The sequence below is a fragment of the Ovis canadensis genome, chromosome 4 (genome assembly GCF_042477335.2).
Source record: "Ovis canadensis isolate MfBH-ARS-UI-01 breed Bighorn chromosome 4, ARS-UI_OviCan_v2, whole genome shotgun sequence".
Taxonomy (NCBI): Eukaryota; Metazoa; Chordata; class Mammalia; order Artiodactyla; family Bovidae; genus Ovis; species Ovis canadensis.
Window position 1 is genome coordinate 121290139 of NC_091248.1, and position 21472 is coordinate 121311610.

Below are 21472 nucleotides of genomic sequence, written 5' to 3' on the forward strand. Positions count from 1 at the left end.
GTAAGAGAATTCTCGGGCAGTGGACTGTGTAATCTGGGGAATTCTCGGGTGCGGTATGTCTGTACCTGGAGAGGCAGGCAGGCTACAGAGGGTTAGAAACAGGAAGTTCTGTAGGAGCTTTGTGGTGGGATAGCTGATGAGGACCCTGGGGTGGGGGGGGGGGGGAGCTTGTCTATGAACCTAGAGGAAGAGCAAAGAGGGACGAAGTTGAGCTGAAGCATCACTGGGTGGAGAGAGGAACTGGCTGAAGAACACTGAGGGCAAAGGCCTTAGGAGCAGGCTGGCCCCGGGTGCCTCTGGAGGGAAGGCCCTGGAGCAGTGAGTGGGAGGACAGCCTGGGGGAGGTGGGTGTGTTCTGGGCTTACAGAGCAGCATCTGCTGAGCTGGACTCCCTGTCCTCCCCGCCCCGCCCTTGGATAAGGGTGTCAGGTTGAATTTCACAGCTCCGTGTCCTCTGCCAGGGGATTCTCTTCTAAAATTATCCCCCTTCCAGAACTGGGGGCGGTTCTTTGCTGCCCTCCCCCCATCCCATCTCCCATGATAAGGAAGAGAATAACAGGAACAAATGGAGCAAGTGGGATATTCTGATAGAAGGAGAAAGTGGTCTGAGGCAAAGATGTTAATAACCGCTCCAGCTGCCTGAACACTGCGTCTCACAGGCCCTATGCTTGCAGCTTTACACCATCCTCCCACAAGCCAGGAGGGTGTCATCGCCCCGGTTCTTCAGAAGAGGAAAATGAGGCTCAGAAACTTCAATTTATACAGAAGAAAAAGGTATAGCTTTAAGGACACAAACTCCAGAATTAAATAGATTTTGAATACTGGCTTGTCCTTTTAAGGTATCAGAGATGTTGGCTAAGGTACCTAACTTCGCCCTTACTTAAACACCGGTAAATCATTGCTGCCTTAAGGAAGGATGCTACCCTGTGAGGAGGAAGCGGGAGGATGTGTGGTGGATCACTTGGGGTTAACGCATTACAGATGCTGTTACCATCTCTGCGTGAACTTCAGTTTAACGACACAAGTTAACATTCAGCGCTCACTTTGGGGCAAACACTGACTTTTACGTCCATTCTTTTCTCTCCATAACCGTCAAGTTAACTGCCTTTCTAAGGAAACAGAGGCCAGAGTGGGTAACAATCTGTCAGCTTGAGTTCAACAATTTTGCTTCTGTGACATTTTTTCCTAGCAAAAGGTTGTTTTTTTTTTTCCTCCCTCCTTACTTTTTGGGGCTATAGATTTTCCCCATTGAGTTATGAGAAGGAGCCTGAGACCAAAAGAAAGACTACTCCATCTTAGCCCTTGTTGGGCAGAGAACAGGGGGAAAAGTGTACCGTGTTCAAAAATCCAGAAGAGGGAGAAAGAGCCCTGTCCATTGTTAGGAAGGCGGCGTATGCCGGGGAGGGAAGGGACCAGGCCTTTTTGAAAGATCTGGGAGGCAAGGTTCAGTAAGCACAGAGGAGAAATGGCTACCAGCGAGAAATGACTGCCTACAAAGAGGGGTGTTCAGAGGAAGTTACAGTTGCCTGGGGGAAATTTCAGCAAGTTGGTGGTCATGGGTCTCATGCTAGGCTTGATGTGGAATGGCAAGTCATGACTAAAGCCCCTTAAGAATAATATGGTGTATTGTCCAACAGTTGGAAAGCCCAGACTTCAAGAGGTGGGAATCTGACAACAAGGGTGTCACCCAGGGAGAAAGTTCCTGCTTAAATTGATATGGGGATCCCAAGGAGCTGGGTCGTTCACAACCTTCTATACCCCAACACACTCCCAAGCACCTGTGTCCTGGACGGTCATTTCAGCAACCTTCCTTCAAATAGCAATTCCATAAGCCTATAGGTGCTTGGACCTCAAGAAAATCTATTAAAACCCCAAAGAATACGTATCTTATTCAGTATACATATCATAGGTAAATGCATGGTTGTGAATTTGTTTCCAAATTTAGGAGCTTTTCAAAGGACTCGCCGGAAACCCATCACTGTCCTTCCGAATAAAAGCACTGAACCCATGGGGTGTTGGGGGTGGGATGGGCACAGTTTATATTTTATTTTCTTGTTCTCTTGCAGAATGATAACCCAGGAGATTTTAATCTTTGAGCTAAGACTCAAGATCCTTACTCTTGAATGCTTACCCTTCAGAGCCAGCAGCTGGAGAGCTCCTTGACCCTCCTGATTTCAGAGTCTGGTTTTTAGAATTACAGCTGGTGCTTCCAGGTGGCTTGGTGGATTGGGAGGGTTTTCTTAATGCCCATGATCTTGCCTTCAAATTTTGGGATCCACAACCAGGACCTGATTTTCTCAGGAACACTGGAGAAATAAACAGTTGTGTTAGATACTTGTTTCTTGGAATTATCAAGTTCCTGCAAAAACTGACTACTTTCAGGGGAGCCACCTCCACAAAGGGGTGGAAATCTTTTCTGTTTCTGAAGCCCCCCTCCCCGCAAGAAAATAATTTCGCTTTGGCAATCTATTTTCTTTCCTCTCGGCGGTCTATTTTCCTTATTAAAGTTTTTCTTTTGGGACTGTCCTAACGGTCCAGTGATTAAGAATCACCTTGCAATGCTGGGGATGTGGGTTCGGTCCCTGGTCAGGGAACTAAGATTCCACATGCCACAGGGCAGTCGAGCCCATTCACCACAACTGGAGAATGTGTATCACAGCTGGAGAGGCTGTGTGCCACAACAGAAGATCCTGCGTGTCGCCGTGAAGATCCCACATGCTGCAACCGACACTCGACACTGCCAAATAAATAAATAGACAGATATTAAAAAAAAAAAAAAAGCTTAAAGTGTTTCTTTCATCTCACACCAACCCATTAGATCTCTCTTATTTTCTGCCTGGGGAGAAGGGAGACGTTACAGAACATCCAGGGCCTCAAATCACACATTTGTCATCTTTGTGGGTACATTACAGGTCTTCAGATTTATGTTAGGAAAGGTGCTCTTAATGGTATTCATCTTTCTACCTGCTTTGGACAGTCCTATTTAGCCTGGAACAAATTTCAATTGTAGACCAGACGTTCAGTGTCCCTACCCTGCAGTCCCTGGGACAGACCTTGCTTGGTGATGGATCCCAAACCACACACTGGCTCATGTTTATAGCTTTCCTTCAATAGTGAATAGTTCACAAGGGAAGGACCGTACTAGGAAAATTGGTCTAAAAAAAAGCATAATGCCATATAGAGTAGTTTGGCCTTGGCCAAAAATTATTTATTGACCTGAAAAGGGAAGAATAGCAGGGTACTTCCCTGTCATCTCTTATGTCTGTCAGGCTCATCGTGAGAAACGCCCACTCCCGTCTCTCCGTGGGCTCCCTCTTTCCCTCACCCCACTTCCACTTCCCCCCCTGTTATCTCACCTCCCCTGACAGCCCTCCCAGGGGTGCTCTGTGCGCTAAATGGAAGCTCAGTCCTTCCCTGAACATCCAGGCTGCTGTGTGGCTGTCATGGATCAGTCCGGGAAGTAGGAGAAATGCCAGAACCCAAGGCTATTGCCCCTGCGCCCCACGCCCAGTGGTGGTAAAGGTGGGGTCAAGGGTATGACTCCAAAGCATCGCTAGTGGCCTCTGGCAGACAAAAGGCAGAGCTGGAGGAGAAAGCTGAACATTGATTGGGTTGGGAGAGCTGGTCCGACAGATGAGGGCTAAACCTGGGGGGCACCCAGAGCTGGAGACGAGCCCACAGGGGAAGACGGCAGAGAGGCGCGGCTTACTCGCCCAGGTGAGCCACTCCCCAGTGTTTCTGGACCCTAGAATCACTCCACCCAGCTCCCAACTGCTACCTCCCCACGGAAGGATGGACTGACAGAAGGAAAGAGATGGGCTGCTTAGAGTGTGCAGACTCGGGGAGCATGCAGGTCCAAAAGCCTCAAAGCAGTCTTCCACCCTGATCTGGACAGTATTTATAGCCAGACCAGTGACACGGGGCTGGAATCCTCTTCGTGACGCAGGAGTGGGCCAGTGCTTGTCCTGCTGGGGGAATTCCCTGTGGGGCTGCCCCCCAGGTTCTTGTCCCCACCCCTCCCCCACACGGCTCTCACACCTGTTTCGACCCCAAGCAGATCAGATGTGGCAGTGGGGCGGGGGGGTCATGTGACGGAGAGATGGCTATAAATAGCCGGGGGTGGGCATGCTGCCCCAGACGCCTTGGGGACAGGCAGGAGGAGAGGCTTAAGGAGCTGTTCTCGGGGAAGGGTGGGGGCCGGCAGGCCGAGGCCTGGCCAGGGGCAGGGGCATGGAGCCGTCGGGGGCCCAGCCGCGTGGGGGCGAGCCCAGCTGGTGGGGCAGCGCCCCCCAGTACCAGTACATGCCCTTTGAGCACTGCACCAGCTACGGACTGCCCTCTGAGGACGGGGGTCTGCAGCGCAGGCTCCGGAGGGATGCAGGCCCCCATGCCAGCGCCCACCCAACACAGGTAAAGTCCTCAGAGGAGGGGGCGGTGGGGTCCAGGAGCCAGAGGAGCCACGGATCGGGGGAAATGGAGAGGCAGGTGGCTAAAGGGGGCAGTGTGATCTTTCTAACTTAAAGTACATGGTCATGTGTTCCAAATATGAACATTCTTTAAAGGTCTGGATTCAGCCCAGTGGGCACCTTCTATAGAGATACACATGTACCTGAACACAAGTTTACTAACTGAATCCCCCAAATGTCGGGGGGAGAAGGCAGAGCCACACATGGGTGCCAAGCCCGTGCTTACATAAGCTACACTAGGGGACTGGCAGAGGAGCCCACACCTCTGTGTGCCCCTCACCCTGCACACAGGCACCACCAGATTCTCCCTTCCCACCCTCAGCAGAACACACACACCCACACTTCTGCAGAAGGCAGAGAGGTGGGGATAAGGGGAGAAGATGGACAGAAGAGCATGGTCAGTGACCCAAGACAGACCAGTGTCAAATGAGCAGAAGAAATGTAATCAAACTTGCAGGTAGGAGGATTCATCAAGTGAGGCCCCATGTGGTGGTAGCACCTGGAGAGATACAGAGCTCTGATCTCAGTGAGGTGGGCGAGGGGGTTGCTGGTGAACTAACTAGGGGTTTGTTGTTGTTCAGTCGCTCAGTCGTGTCTGACTCTGTGTGACCCCATGGACGGCAGCACGCCAGGCTTCCCGGTCCTTCGCTGCCTCCTGGAGTTTGCTCAGACTCGTTCATTGAGTCGATGATGCCATCCAACCATCTCATCCTCTGTTGCTCTCTTCTCCTGCTGCCTTCAGTCTTTCCCAGCATCAGGGTCTTTTCCAATGAGTCCAGGGTAAATATCCTTCAGGTGTAGACACTGAGGAAAGGGCAGTGATGGTGAGGGCATCCCCGAAGGACAGATTGGGAGCTTGTTGCAGATAAATGCCCAGGTTTAATTCAGCAAGTGAACGTGCCTGTAGAGGGACAGGATGGAACCTGTCGGGGGCGGGGGTGGAGGGGACCAGGAAATCAGGATTTAAAAATGTTTTAGCTGATGAGGGGGTGGAACTGTGTTTCCTTTGGGGTCTAGGCAGGGCAGGGAAGCTGAGGGCTAGGCTGGGGATCTCCATGCTGGGGTCCAGAGAATCCAGGTCTCAGTCCTGACCCGTCCTGAGGATGGTGGGTGGGGCAGTTCCTGGAGAATCAGCTGGGGGGCAAGGGCACAGAAGTCAGGGGAGGCTCCAGGGGTGAGTCAGAGCAGGCTTCCTGGAGAAGGTAGCTTGGAACGCAGTGCGGGGTTGGACAGGAAGAGCCCCCACTCGGGGTCCTGGGCTCTCTGTCGCCGGGTATGCGGTCTGAGTGGGATGTCAGCTTAGTAAAGGTGCAGCTGCGTTGCCTTCCAGTGATGGCGAGCAAAGTGAGCACACTAGCGGGAAGCCGAAGGGATGTGGGAAATCAGGTTGGGCAGGTGCAATGAAGGGGAGCTTGGACCTTTGTTCTTCTCTGCTTAAATCTTATTATGGAAATTTCACACTTCTACAAAAATAGAAAGAATGGTGTATTGAATCCCCAAGTACCCCTTGCCCAATGATTAATTATCAATTGTCGGCATCTTTGCATCCATCCTCCCATCCCCGGCCCTACACTCAGGAATCGGGACAAAACGCCTGTTTCAGGCTTGACCTCTTTTTCACCTCCCAGCCCTGCTCAGATGGTGAGTCCTAGTCCAGCCAGCACAGATTTGGCTCTTTCATTTTTATTTTATAAATGTATTTATTTATTTGACTTCATTCGGTCTTAGCTGTGGCACACAGGATCTTTCGTTGTGGCACGTGGAGTCTCTAGTTGTGGCTTGGGCTCCAGAGTGCCTTCAGGCTCCGTAGTTGTGGCTTAGAGTGTGGGACCTTGGTTCCCTGACCAGGGGTTGAACCCAAGTCCCCTGCATTGCAAGGTGGCTTCTTCACCACTGGACCACCAGGGAAGTCCCAAGATCGGACTCTTTCAGTGTTTCCCAGCCCAGGTTTGGTATGTAGCCCCCGCTTCTCATCTCCTCCAGCCTGGGATCTAAGGTGGGTTGAGGTATTCCACGTGCTGGCCCCCATGGGAAATGTCTACTCTCGGGTCTGGGGAGGGCATGGAGGAAAACACGGCTCCCTTCGGTCACTAACCTCATCCCGGAGCAGGGTATTAGTGCCTCCTGCTCAGGATTCAGGCATAAACTCGACTGCTCGTATTGTGAAATCAGATCTCTTCCACTCAGGCTCTCCGAGAACCAGCAACGTGGCCTGGTCTGACCCTGGCCCCAGAGGACAGAGTTACTGTAGTGGAGGTGGGGCAGGCTAAAAGGAGTTAGTATACCTTGCACACATACAACACCCCAAACACACACACTCTACTTTTGGGGGCGGCGTCCAGTTTGTGCCTACAAGCACGGGGAGGGGACGTGGATGGGTCTTCTCTAAGCCGGGCAGGGCGTCCGAGGAGCCTCATTAAAGCTAGACACACCAAGGCCAAGAGTCACCAGGAGTCACCTGCTAGCCTGTCCTCACCCTGTCCATGTCAGTGTGAGGGGGGTCCAGGGAAGCGACAGAGGGACCAAGAAGCAGGAAGCAGTGATACCCAAAACATGTCATTGACACAGGTGTCCAGTCTTAGCACAGTTCTCGTATCCCTGCTTCAGAGTAGGAACTGGTTCCCTTGCTGAAGGCTGCTGTTGAGAGAGATGAGTACAGCTGGGCAGGGGTGTGGATGGATGGACAAGGGCGAGGAGTGGGAACTGTGTGGATGGATGGTGGGGAGTGGAGGGCATTGATGACCCAAGTGACCCTGCACGAGGCCGTCAACACCCAGGATTTTTTAAAAATCTATTTATTTTTGATTGCAATGTTGTGCTAGCTTCTACCGTACGTCAACATGAATCAGCCATAGGTGTACATATGTCCCCTCTGTCTTGAACCTCCCTTCCACTTCCCACCCCATCCCACCCCTCTAGGTTGTCACAGGGCACCAAACACCCAGGATTTTTAAAAGCTGTTTGTTTATCTGTGGGTCTATATGAAGTGAAGTGAAGTCACTCAGTCGTGTCCAACTCTTTGCGACCCCATGGACTGTAGCCTACCAGGCTCCTCCGTCCATGGGATTTTCCAGGCAAGAGTACTGGAGTGGGTTGCCATTTCCTTCTATATACTTCCATTTCTTTTGACTCTTCAACGACACAGACCTTTCCCATCTCCCTTTATCCAGATTTACGGCCACCACAAAGGGCAGTTCTCAGGCAAGGAGCAGGACAACGAGATGCCCAAGACAATGGGCTCCAGCGCTTCCGTGGACAGCAAGGACGAGGACCACTATTCTAAATGTCAAGGTGACGGGGATGGGGAAATGGAGGTGTCTGGAGAGGAAAGAGGTACAGGGATTAGGGTAGTAACTCTGAAGACTCATTGCGTATTTCTGACTCACGGTCCCCATCTGCACACCAAAGCCCTCCTCCAAGGAAAAGACACGGCTCCCGTGTCCTTCTCACACTACCTTCCCACCATCCCTCCCACACAGCCCCAAGAAAGCAGAGTTTAGAAGGGAATCAAGTAGCCAGAGGGGAATTGGACTCTGGTGCCTTCTGAAGGGCAGAGAGGTGAGGAGGAACTCAGGGAATGAGACATACAGACCGGACTCCTAGAGGCCCTCAGCTCCCAGCCCTAAGCCGCACACCCAGAGCAGCGACTGGTTACCTGCTCCTCTGTCCTTTCTTTCCCTAGATTGTATGCACCGCCTGGGACTCGTGGTGAGAAGAAAGTTAGGGGAAGACTGGATCTTTCTGGTGCTTCTGGGGCTCCTGATGGCTCTGGTTAGCTGGTGCATGGATTATGTCAGTGCCAAAACACTTCAGGGTAGGTGTAACATGGCCCTTTGCCCCCCAGCCCTCCCCACACTGTGGTTGTTCTAGAGTTTCCACCTAGGGTAAGCTGGGGGAGCTTCGGGATGGTGCTCAGAGAAGAACAGGTGTGACTCTAGTCCAGGGACACCAGACTCAGGCCCACTTTCCCTGTCCCTTTCTATCAGCCAGGCTGTGGGCGCCACTCTCGTAGGGTGACCAGCTTGTGCTACTTTTTCCGAGGGCTTTGCAGTTCAGGCAACTGGAAACATGTGGAGTCCCAGGAGCCCCTCGTGCCAGGGTAACAAGTGGCTGGGTGCCCACAGCCTCTAAGGAGGTGCCCTCACTGTGGTTTACTGCACTGCCGTCCACTCGACCTCCCACAGGTGGTGGGAACTCGAATGAGTCATGTCACGTCCCCCGGCTCAGATCCCCCCACGAGTCAAATGAGAATAGAGCCACTTCTGAGGTCCAGCGGGGACAGTGGCCACTCAAGCATGCTCTTAGCACGGCTCTCCTCGCTGCGGGCATCGGGGCGGCACCGACATCCTCGTAAGACTGAGCCCGGACGCCTGTCTCCGCAGCCTACAAGTGGTCCTACTACCAGATGCAGCCCAGCCTGCCTCTGCAATTCCTGGTCTGGGTCGGCTTCCCCCTAACCCTCATCCTCTTCAGCGCCCTCTTCTGCCAGCTCATCTCTCCCCAGGCTGTCGGTGAGAATTTCCCAGATCCCACCGCTAACCCACAGCATCTCCTCCCCTCGCTCCCAAGCCTGTTCTCGGCTTTGCCACTGTCCCGCTCTCCCCGCTCACCGACCCCCGCCCCTGCCCCGCCACCACAAAACCTCTCGCTCCGTCCCATGTCCACTCTCTGGATGTCCATCTACCTTTAACCTCCTGCTTAAGCTTGCACGTAATCGCTTAAAACAACAACACGCTTTTAGGCTCTGGAATTCCTGAAATGAAGACAATTCTTCGCGGGGTGGTCCTGAAGGAGTATCTCACCCTCAAGGCCTTCGTGGCCAAGGTAGTGGCCCTCACCGCCGGGCTGGGCAGTGGCATTCCTGTAGGGAAAGAGGTAAGACCAGTTTCTGCGGGGTGAGCGGGGCAGGCCCTCCAGCAGAGGGCGCCACAGAGTCTAGAGGGAGCTGGTGGGGGTGGGGAGGTTGGGACCATCGCGATTCCTAGGGTAACAGGGAAGATCCTCACCCTGGGACACAATGACAAAAAACATCAGAGCTGGGAGTAGCTTAGAGCAGAGTCACCTTTGGGGCAATCACTACTGGCATCTGGCGCTGAGTAATTCTTGGTTCTAGGGGGCCGTCCTGTGCGTTTGTAGGATTAGCAACCTCCCCAGCCTGTCCCTCCTACAAGCCAGCAGCAGCTCCGCCGCCCGGCATTTTGACAATCCAAAAGTCTCCAGACATCGCCAGATGTCCCCTGGGGGCAGAATGTCTCCCAGCTGAGAATCACTGCCTTAGAGACAATCCAGACAAACCCTGTGAAAACTGAGACCTAAAACAGGCTGTGCTTTTTTTCGAGGTTACTTGTCACCTTGTAAGAAGTTACATGTAACTTCTTGCCTTGCTGCAACCAGATTTATCTTTTAGAAATGGTATCAGAAATAACTGCCCTCTGGTTGCTGCTGCTGCTGCTAGGAACTTCAAAGAACTTTTCACTTCTTTTTTTTTTTTTTTTTCTTTTGGCCATTCAACATATGGGATCTTAGTTGCCCAACCAGGGATTGATCCTACACCCCCTGTGGTGGAAGTGCAGGGTTTTAACCACTGGACCACCCTGAGAAGTCCCTCTATTCCATTTCAAAATGAAGTCCAAACTTATTTCCCGGAGCCTGTGGTGATTAGGCTCCTCTCTGTCCCCGAGGCTACTCCTCCTTCCTGGTGCTGGAATGACAAGGCAGTTTCTGCCGCTCAGCTACCAAGCCTGCCCCCCTCCAGGTTCTTGTACTTGCTGTGCCCTCAGCCTGAAACATTCTTCTACTGAGAACCCCATGGCTTCTGCCTTCATGTCCATCAAGGCCCTACTCAGCTGTGACCTTCCCTACCCCACCCTTGTGTTTCCTCTCTCTCTTCTGGTGTTCAGCCACTCAGTCGTGTCTGACTCTTTGCGACCCCATGGACTGCAGCACGCCAGGCTTTCCTATCCTTCCCTATCTCCCAGAGTTTGCTCAAACTCATGTCCATTGAGTCGGTGATGCCATCCAACCATCTCATCCTCTGTCGTCCCCTTCTCCTCCTGCCTTCAATCTTTCCCAGCATCAGGGTCTTTTCCAATGAGTCAGTTCTTCACATCAGATGGCCAACCTATTGGAGCTTCAGATTCAGCCTCAGTCCTTCCAGTGAATATTCAGGATTGATTTCCTTTAGGATGGACTGGTTGGATCTCCTTGCAGTGCAGCGGGCTCTCAAGAGTCTTCTCCAGCACCAGTTCTTCAGCACTCAGCCTTCTTTATGCCCAACTGTCACATCCATACATGACTACTGGAAAAACCATAGTTTTGACTAGTCAGTTTCTTCACAGCCTCTAGAATTTTCTGAAATGATAATGTGCTAGGCATCACCTCCCTTCCTCCCTGGGTTGAACCTCTGCAAAGGCATAACTTCTATCTTGGCTATATTTCTAGCCCCTGGTACAGTGTCCGCAACAACGGATGTCTGTCCAAGAATGCCACCAGGCCCCCCCCACCCGACCCCTGCCCCTGACCCCTCGTCCCCCTCCTCTCTCCCAGGGCCCTTTTGTTCACATTGCCAGCATCTGTGCAGCCATCCTCAGCAAATTCATGTCGGTGTTCTGTGGGGTGTATGAGGTAAGGCTGAGAAGGGCAAAGGAGGTGGGGCTGGGCTGCCTTGGCCGCGATGCTGAGCCGGGCACTGCGCTAACCCCCGCTCCCGCAGCCTGCATCCACGTGCCCCCGGCCCGCCTCTTCGAGCCAGACGATGCCGCTGTTTAAGCCCTTGCTGATCCCTTGACGCCCTCTCTCCAGGATCCGGGCCCTGCCTCGGGGTTGGGGGAGGTCGCACATGGTCCGTTCCTCCGCCAGCCCCAGTGTCAGTTACCCTCCACGATTCCCTCGGGGGCCGCCCCGTCCCTTTGTCGTTCCTGGTCCTCCACCCCGCGTCTCGTGTGCTCCAGCCGCGCCCTAGCCCTCTACCGCCTCGTCCCCGCGCTCCTCTGTTGCAGACCGTGCCTGGGCAGCTTGACCTACTGGTGTCGGCCTGCGCTGTGGGCGTGGGCTGCTGCTTCGCAGCCCCTGTCGGAGGCAAGTTTCACTTCCTCCCTATCCCATTTGGCCTGAGGGGTTGTGGAGGGGCTGCTCCCATAAGCTTTGGGGTGGGGTGGGGGTGGGGGGCTGCTCTCGGAAGAGGGATGGGGGTGGGCCTTTCAGGGAGTGACCCTGAATCACATCCCGAATCACTCACTTTCTTAAACCAGAGAGCTGTGTGTTCTTTTAGAAGCTGCTGGCTCTTTCTTGCCATTTGCCAAAGCCCTTTCCTGTTAATACTTCTGGCCCCGATTGTCCCCAGCCCCCTTCTCTGGTGACCATTTAGGCTTACCTGCCTTCTGTAAATTTACCTAACTGGTTCATTTTCTATGTCTGGCTTTGCGCTATGAGATCAATTCCTGTTTGCCAAACTAACAGTTTCTCTTGGCCTGGGATGGCACTGGGGAGATGGGGCCCCTGTGATGGATTCCGTGTGACTCAAGTCTCTCCTTCTCTGTCCCCCCTCTTTGCCTGTTGTCCTTCCTCTCCTGCCCGCCTTCCCCCTCCCTGCCTCTCGCCCTCTGCCTCTCACCCTCTGTCTGTCTCTCGCTCTGTCTGTCTCCCCCTCTGTCTGTCTCTCCCTCTCTGTCTGCCTGTCCCCCTCTGTCTGTCTCTCCCCCTCTGTCTGCCTGTCCCCCTCTGTCTGCCTGTCCCCCTCTGTCTATCTCTCCCCCTGTCTGTCTCTCCCCCTCTGTCTGTCCCCTAGTAGCAGCCATACTATTACACTGACATGCTGACGGTGGGCTGTGCCGTGGGAGTCGGCTGCTGTTTTGGGACACCTCTTGGAGGCAAGTGATGTATCCCCTCCTGCATCAATGCACTTGCCTGTTCTTGCTCCCAAAATGGTTACTGCCAGCATCCCCAAGTCTGGGTATTACCAGTTTAAAGAAGGGTAAAGCCAGATAGCTTTTAGTGAGCATTTACTATGTGCAGGCGGTATTCTAAAGACTTTACATCCCTTCCTGCCCAGAGCTGTATGAGGCTGATATTAAAGAGAGAGAGTAAGTGACTTGCTGTTAGTAAGTGGGAGAACCAGGAAGGAAAACCAAGGTGGCCTCTCTGGGACCCCTACTTATATTGTGTTTCTGAGTGCTCACTTGTGTCCGACTCTTTGCAACCCCATGGACTGTATCCTTCCAGGCTCCTCTGTCCATGGGATTTCCCAGGCAGGAAGACTGGTGTGGGTTTCCATTGCCATTTCCTCCTCCAGGAGCTCTTCTGGACCCAGGGACTGAATCCACCCACGTCCCAGGCAGGAAGACTGGTGTGGGTTTCCATTGCCATTTCCTCCTCCAGGAGCTCTTCTGGACCCAGGGACTGAATCCACCCACGTCTCTTGTGTCTTCAGCACGGGCAGGCGGATTCTTTACCACTGTGCCACCCGGGAAGCTAGACAGACTTTTGTATTGTTGGATATTTTTGCCCTTCACTTATTACATCCTCTAACAGGGGACTTGTGTGTACATTTTTTTTAACTTTTTTCTCTTTAATCATTCATTTTTTTGTTGTCATTTTTTAAATTGAAGTGTAATTGGCATCTCTATATAGTTGACATTTGTATGTATTTTCTTCTCCAAAAGAAGACTTACCTTTCTTGTATGTTGTTAAGGGCATGGAAGTTTCAGTTCAGTTCAGTCGCACAGTTGTGTCCGACTCTTTGTGACCCCATGGACAGCAGTACTCCAGGCCTCCCTATCCATCACCAATTCCTGAAGCTTACTCAAACTCATGTCCATAGAGTTGGTGATGCCATCCAACCATTTCATCCTCTGTCATCTCCTTCTCTCACTTTCAATCTTTACCAGCATCAGGGTCTTTTCAAATGAGTCAGTGCTTTGCATCAGGTGGCCAAAGTACTGGAATTTCAGCTTCAGCATCAGTCCTTCCAATGAATATTTAGGACTGATTTCCTTTAGGATAGACTGGTTGGATCTCCTTGCTGTCCAAGGGACTCTCAAGAGTCTTGTCCAACACATCAGTTCAAAAGCATCAAATTTTCGGCACTCAGCTTTCTTTATAGTTCAACTCTCACATTCATACATGACTACTGGAAAAACTATAGCTTTGACTAGATGGACGTTTGCTGGCAAAGTAATGTCTCTGCTTTTTAATATGCTGTTTAAGTTGGTCATAGCTTTTCTTCTAAGGAGCAAGTGTCTTTTCATTTCATGGCTGCAGTCACCATCTGCAGTGATTTTGGAGCCCCCCAAAATAAAGTCAGCCACTGTTTCCCATCTATTTGCCATGAAGTAATGGGACCAGATGCCATGATCTTAGTTTTCTGAATGTTGAGTTTTAAGCCAACTTTTTCACTCTTCTCTTTCAGTTTCATCAAGAGATTCTTTAGTTCTTCTTCGCTTTCTGCCATAAGGGTGATGTTATCTGACTATCTGAGGTTATTGATATTTCTCCCAGCAATCTTGATTCCAGCTTGTGCTTCATCCAGTCCAGCATTTCTCATGATGAACTCTGCATATAAGTTAAATAAGCAGGGTGACAATATACAGCCTTGAGTTGACATACTCCTTTCCTGATTTGGAACCAGTCTGTTGTTCCATGTCCAGTTCTAAGTTGCCTCTTGACCTGCATACAGATTTCTCAGGAGGCAGGTCAGGTGGTCTGGTATCCCCATCTCTTGAAGAATTTTCCACAGTTTGTTGTGATCCACACAGTCAAAGGCTTTGGCGTAGTCAATAAAGCAGAAGTAAATGTTTTTCTGGAACTCTCTTGCTTTTTCTATGATCGAATGGATGTTGGCAATTTGATCTCTGGATCCTCTGCCTTTCCTAAATCCAGCTTGAACATGTGAAAGTTCACGTACTGTTGAAGCCTGGCTTGGAGAATTTTGAGCATCACTTTGCTAGCATGTGAGATGAGTGCAATTGTATGGTAGTTTGAGCATTCTTTGGCATTGCCTTTCTTGGGGGTTTGAGCCTTCTTTGGCATTGCCTTTCTTGGGAATTTGAGCCTTCTTTGGCATTGCCTTTCTTGGGGGTTTGAGCATTCTTTGGCATTGCTTTTCTTGGGAGTTTGAGCCTTCTTTGGCATTGTCTTTCTTAGGATTTTCCAGCAAGAATACTGGAATGGGTTGCCATTTCCTTCTCCACAGGATCTTCCTGACCCAAGGATGGAACCTGTGTCTCCTGCATTTCTTGCATTGGCAGGCAGTTTCTTTACCCCTAGTACCACCTGGAAAGACATTTAGATGAATAGTCAGCTTTATTTTTATTTTGGGCATGCTGCACAGTACGCGGGATCTTAGTTCTCAGACCAGGGATTGAACCACGCCACCTGCATTGGCAGTGCAGAGTCTGAACCACTGAACACCAAGGAAGTGCCAATGGTCAGCTTTAGATGAGGACTACAGATGAGAATTAAAGTCCCATTTTTCCTTGACCACAATGTAAAGTTGAGTTTAGCTCTTTCTTCTAATGTTAGACAAAGACCAACTTTTCAGACTGTTCCTTGTCCTGGATGACTAACAAGTGTGCATGGTCAGAGACAGCTGCTGTATCTGTTTATTTACTCATTGGTAACAGTTGTAACCAGATTAACAGAGCAAGGATTATATAGATCACTGGTTGGATTCATTGGTGATAAAAAAAGATACCATGTTAACAACTGGAGAAGAAGAATTGCAGGAAAGGCATCTGCTTCATAAATGCACCAGCTGTTAGAGGGATCTTTCAATTATGAAAATGTAATCAGTCCTTTCATAGAAGAGTCTTCAAGAAACCAAGATGACTTGGCTCAGGAACGATACATGGATAAACATTAACAGTTAATGAAAATGTACCACGCTCACTTGAACTGATGCTAAAGCAACGCCCACGGCCTAAGGGAGATAGGTTGGCCAACGACGTAGCTGGCATCCTGCTTGCACTACTGTGGTCAGCTCTTGGCATTAAAGTCAATGTCCCCAGCAGGGAAGGCTCGCCTGTTGGGATTTCTGCACAAGTTCACGTATTCACACTTGCATTTGTACCCCCTCTTGCCTTTATTGAGTCTTTTGCCTTACAAATCCAGAAGGTCTGAAGAACACTTTTAGAAGGGTAGCATTTTTTGTTGTTTTGCTTTTAATCCAGATTCTTTTAAAGTGAAGAGAATATGAATTTTTTTTTTTTTTTTTTGCATAAAACTAGAGCTTCTGGGATGAATGAGGAAGATCCTTCATGATCCTGTCTAGACACTGGGAGAGGCAAATAGTTAAGTTACAGATAAAACATGGCTCTTGACTTAAGTTGACATAAGAAAATGTTAAGCATTGAAAAGTTAAAATGTTTTGTTTTTAGGATGTTTGTAGTAAGTGGCAAATATTAAATGAACTTGCAGATAACCTTATTTGATAGCTATATTTTACAAATACGGATTAATTCTAAACAACAAAAAAAATAGTATTAGAGTAATTTATTCACTCTGTAGTCAGCTCTTAATGCCTTACACTGATGAAATCTACTGCAACATTTGGCTAAGACGACTCCATATATGCACTCTGCTGTGAGCAGAGATAGCACCTCTGGGTGCCGTGCTGGTTACTATGCTTGCAGGTACCCACAGCAGAAAGGGTAGACAGGAAGGCCAGCAGACCATCACAGCCCACTCAGAGGAGCATCCCAGTGGCAGCCTGGGCAAAGTGCAAAGAATATTCTGGAGAGAAGAAACAGCATTGCATAGTCAAGACATATAAGAATAGAATGTCAATACATGAGCATTGCTAGAGGACACAGGGGAAGAAATGACAGGAAATGAGTCTGGACAGGTACCTGGGGGGTGATTCATGAAGGTCATCGTAGGAAATGCTCAAGAATGTCAGTTTCATTCTCTAGGCTAGAGTTTGCCTGAATGTGTTGTACAGAACACAGTTCCTGGTGTTAGTAGACATAACATGTAAACAGTGTTCCAAGATCAGATAGGTTGGAAAATACTGTGTTGAACAGATAGTTTTATTAAACAGGAAGAGTTCAATACACTGACATGCCCTGTGAATATCCCACGTGTGGCTCAGTATGTCCCGCAGAATCCTTTTTGCAAGGACCCTCTTTAGGGAACTCGTAGTATCTCATGGACCCGACTTTGGGAAATGCTGTCATGGGTGAAGGGGAGTCGGGGAAGAGTTTCAAACAAGATAGTGACATGGCCAGCTTTGGCCAGACAGAACTGGCCTGTGGATTAACAGGATTTATCCAGGATTAACAAGAAGACTATTGTCCTAGTCCTGATGATGCTAGATGGTGAGAGACTGAACTGGGCAGAGGCAGAGGAGACAGAGAACAGGATGATATATAAGGGTGATAGAAAAGGAAATGAATGGCACCTGGTGACTGATTTTGCGAGGTTATGAAAGATAAGAAAGGAGGAATCTAGGCTAACTTTCAGTTTTATAAGGAGGAACACGCGGTGGATCGTGGATCGTGGTGTTGCAAGCAAGATAGGGAATATAGGAAGTGAAACAGGTCTAAGAGAGTTGATACATTTCGCTTTGAATACATTGAGTTTGAAGTTCCTGCGACATCTCCAAGTGACGTCAAATAGGCAGCTGGCTTGCTGAGTCTGGAGTCCAGGAACTGAGCTGAAAGCATGGCTTTGTCAGCCCGTCGGTTAGCATGGGGATGGTAGTTAAGCCATTGGCATAGATGACGTTGAAAAAGTGGATCTACAAGTCACAAGAGTCAGAGACCAGGGCCCCTGGCGCCAGAGGAGGAGACAGAGAGGAGCCTGCAGGGTGGGAAAGAGAGCGACGTTCCGGAACCTAGGAGCCCAGAGCTTCCAAGTGCTGTTTGTGTGTTTTAATGCTTTGTTTCCTTTCAGCGGCACATTTTCTGTTTGGCTCAGGCAAATATGAAAATTCTCTCTCGTTCCGAAGTACACAGTGACAGACTGTTACAGAACGTGTCCCAGAACTCGGGAAGGGAAATCTAGCCTAGGATTTCAAAAGCTGGTTGTCAAATATTCGTAAGTTGGATAGTTTACATTTCGACAAATCAGAGCCAACTTTGGTTTTGTTCAGTTCAGTTCAGTTGCTCAGTCATCTCCGACTCTTTGTTACTGGTGAAGAAAAGGAGCAGTTTGTTCTGTGTGTCGCCCCCCACCCCCGACTCCCCAAATCCTCCTTGTAGGCCAAAAGAGCACCTGCCGAACCTGATGAGATTTGGGGAGCAGGAGCGGGCCAGGGGTGGTTGGCAAAGGGCTGTCCCTCAGAGTCCCCGTTTTCTGAAAGTCCACCCATCTATGATCCCTTGCTCTTTTTCTTCCTTCCCCTGTTCCCCATCTCCCCTCCTTCCCCTCCCCTCCTCTCTCCTCTCCTCTGATCCATAGGACAAGGCTTTGAAGCCTGATGATGTACCAGGCACATAGGTGTTAGGTGCTGGGAATCCAAAAGAACCTTCAGTCCCAGGGGGACCTCAGAGATATAAATAGAGAGCTACCTCTGAAAGTGCTGACACGTGCTCTGATGCCCCAAATTCCCAGAAAACAAGATAAGGGATGGACTGTTTTTACCTGCAGAGGGGGACTGGGGATCCCAGAGAGGCAGAACTGGTTCCCAGAGAAGGGAAACCACAAGGCATCCTCTGCCCAAGTGCAGCAGCTGTTCCACACAGGAGCAACCATTAGGCCGCCCTCGCTGTGGCATAAATGACTTCCTATCGCCATTGACTGTCACCTGCAGCAGAAAGGGCTGGAGTCCTGAGAAATCAAGAGACGTGACTTTCGGAATCTAGAACAGGGGGAAGAAAATGGCTCGGATGTGAGAGGCCGCCAGAAGTGGGAAGCAGGTGGCATGGTTGGTGGCAGGGGGCAGGGGTGGGTCTTGGCCGACCAGTAGCCACAGAGAGCAAAGGACAGGAACCTGTCCTAGTTCACAGCTTTCCTGGGGGCCAGAGCTCTTTCCACTCATGCAGTTATAGGCTGCATTTGTTGTCTTCCTTCTTCAGCTCTGATAAAGATGAGGCTCCAGATGTTAGGTAATTCTGTTGTCAGTTTCCACTTTGCATCTAATCACAGTCTTCTCTCCGATTCGTGGTATGTGTAAAGATTATTTTCTTTGCATCTCTTGAGTCTTTTATGCCCTTGTTAGCTTCCTTCCTTTGTTTCCACCAGCTCTTGCTATTTTTCTGTTTATTTACCTTCTCATTTCTGCTCCAGCATCTACTCTCAGAAACAGGGCAACTTAGGACTCTGAATTAGCTTGCCTTCTACCTCACCCTCCTTTCTTGAGCATAATGGTTTGTAACTTCTTTGAGCTTCTTGGTTTCCTCCCCCCTGGATCTGGTACTTTTAAGTCAGGTTTTTTACATTTTACTTATAAAAAAATATTAATGAATCCTCTCTTGGAATACTGAGTACTGTCAGCTCTTACAAAGTCCCTTCCTTTTTATTTTTCTTGTTTCTTCCCTAAAAGTTGTAGGGTACATGACGCATGGGAGAAGGGAGGAGAGATTGCAGGGGTGGTGGCGTTATGGGGTAAATCTTGAGCTCTACTGCGTGCTCTGATGAACACTCACTCTGGAAGCTTTCCCCCTTGTAACTTTGCTGCAGAAAATTTTCAGATCCCTGTGGATATCAGACAACCGTGAATTCCACCCAGCCCTGATTTCAAAGGGGTAGAGCAGGCACAACCATCATGTGTTGTGGGTTAAACCCCCCTCATTTCCCATCTTCTCTGTGTCTTGTTGAACCATCTCTCTGGTCTGCAAAAAGTGCTAGCATGGGCAGGTATATGGTTTAGAGCATGGCACACTCCAAGAGACCATCTGTTCCCACTACTGCTCCCCCCTCGTGGCTCAAGGAGCCAAAGCTCCTGGGGTCCCCGGGGTGGGGGTGTGAGAGAGAGCCTCACCCCTGGCCTGCACCTGACCTGACTTCCTTGCCCTGTAGGAGTGCTGTTTAGCATCGAGGTCACCTCCACCTACTTCGCTGTGAGGAACTACTGGCGAGGATTCTTTGCAGCCACGTTCAGCGCCTTTGTTTTCCGAGTGCTGGCCGTGTGGAACAAGGATGCTGGTAACATGGGAAGCATCATTTGGGAAGTGGGACCAAGGCCCAAGGGTACATAGAGGGCAAAGGTACAGGTCGTGGAGTAGGGTTGTTGTTTAGTCGCTAAGTCGTGTCTGACTCTTCTGCGACCCCATGGGCTGTAGCCCGCCAGGCTCCTCTGTCCATGGAATTTTCCAGGCAAGAATGCTGGAGTGGGCTGCCATTTCCTTCTGGGGATCTTCCTGATCTAGGCATCGAATCTGCATCTCCTGCCTTGGCAGGCGGGTTCTTTACGGCTGAGCCACAAACGAAGCCCGTTTCTGCCAGCAGTGTTAGAAAAAAAGAAATAGAAGAGGGACCAGTAGGTTTGGAGGAAGCTTTAATCCTTAAGGCTGATGAACTTGGGTCCTTCTCAATGGCTTCTGTGACACTCCCACCATGACTTTGGCCTTTCCATCCTATAGTCACCATCACAGCCCTCTTCAGAACCAATTTCCGAATGGACTTCCCCTTTGACCTGCAGGAACTCCCAGCCTTTGCGATTATCGGGTCAGTGCCTGCTCTGGGAGTGGGGGAGGGGCAGGGCTGGGGCAAAGCTTTGGACTGGAAAGGACCCAAGCTGGGAAGTTGGCGTGGGCATGGGTAAGGCGGAAATTGTCGGTGGGGGAGGTGGGTAGAAAGGCAGGTGGACGCCTGGCATTAGCGTCCCTGCAGCGGCCAGGGCCGAGGGATGAGGGTTTCATTTCTGTGTGGCTTGCACCCTCAGGATTTGCTGTGGGTTCCTGGGAGCTGTGTTTGTATATCTGCATCGCCAAGTCATGCTTGGTGTCCGAAAGCACAAGGTCCTCAGCCAGTTTCTGGCTAAGCAGTGAGTCACCGCCCTACCCGTTTACTCTCTGGTTTCTCCAAGAGTTCCTCCCTTTTAATCTTGGCGGAAGGCGTTAAATGCCTTTTGGTGGCTTGTGATAAAATATAGAAGCCCGGATACCCTACTAGGGACTAGCGGTGTGGTTTCCCCTTTAAAGATTGCTTATTGGTGGAGAGAGTGCTTGGTCTAATGGTCTGAGACCACAGGGGAACGCCAGGAAACTTCAGGTTTCCAGGGTGTGGCATCCACTGTGGGTTGGCCAAATTAGGATGAGGATTAATTCTAAGTAACTAATCCTGTTTCTTTTCCAGCCGCCTGCTCTATCCTGGAATTGTCACCTTTGTCATCGCCTCCTTCACCTTTCCACCAGGAATAGGGCAGTTCATGGCCGGAGAGGTCAGCTCCAAGGGTGACCTTTGAGGGTGGGGGGTCAGGTCACTGAGCATGTGACTGAGACCAGGATGAGGCCACGTGGAAAAGAGGAAACAGCACAGGTGACCCTCAGGCTTCTGAGCATACATGCTTTTCCCCACCGACGGCATCTCTCCCTGAGAAAAAAGCGGAAAGGGACCCATGAAAGATGAGACCGGGGAATCGGTTCTCTTTAAAAAAATGGAAGTACCTAGCATCCCTGGAGAACTGCTCCCTTCTGCTTCCTCCTCTCACAGCTGATGCCTCGGGAAGCCATCAGTACCCTGTTTGACAACAATACGTGGGTAAAACATATGGGGGACCCTGAGAGCCTGGGCCGGTCAGCTGTGTGGATCCACCCCAAAGCCAGTGTTGTTCTCGTCCTCCTCCTCTTCTTCATCATGAAGGTACCTCTCCCTACACCCCTGGCTCCCTGAGCTTCTGTTTTAAACCTAGGAACCAGGGTTTGCATAAGGGGTGTGTGTGCATGCTCCTTTGTGTCTGACTCTTTGCGACGCCATGGCTGCAGCCCACCAGGCTCCTGTGTCCATGGGATTTTCCAGGCAGGAGTACTGGAGTGGGTGCCAGTGCCTTCTCCGCACCTGTAGTCTCCTACATTGGCAGGCAGATTTTTTACCACTAGCGCCACCTGGGAAACCCTTTACTGTCTGAG

General features: G+C 50.5%; 1 protein-coding gene across 4 annotated transcripts in view; it reads left to right on the forward strand.

Moving 5' to 3' along the window:
• The first annotated feature begins 4211 nt into the window (after window positions 1-4211).
• The window catches only part of CLCN1 (chloride voltage-gated channel 1), a 37703-nt gene continuing 20442 nt past the window's right edge, over window positions 4212-21472 (forward strand). For 3 of the 4 annotated variants that reach the window (XM_069588623.1, XM_069588624.1, XM_069588626.1), the window contains exons 1-12: window positions 4212-4410; window positions 7637-7757; window positions 8149-8280; window positions 8849-8977; window positions 9208-9341; window positions 11013-11090; window positions 12256-12334; window positions 19422-19547; window positions 19985-20069; window positions 20287-20388; window positions 20700-20784; window positions 21057-21206. In XM_069588623.1, the coding sequence (XP_069444724.1) occupies window positions 4231-4410; window positions 7637-7757; window positions 8149-8280; window positions 8849-8977; window positions 9208-9341; window positions 11013-11090; window positions 12256-12334; window positions 19422-19547; window positions 19985-20069; window positions 20287-20388; window positions 20700-20784; window positions 21057-21206 (1401 nt within the window). In that variant the 5' untranslated portion in view covers window positions 4212-4230. The remainder of the gene's footprint in view (window positions 4411-7636; window positions 7758-8148; window positions 8281-8848; window positions 8978-9207; window positions 9342-11012; window positions 11091-12255; window positions 12335-19421; window positions 19548-19984; window positions 20070-20286; window positions 20389-20699; window positions 20785-21056; window positions 21207-21472) is intronic. The other variant, XM_069588625.1, reaches the window with a different exon arrangement.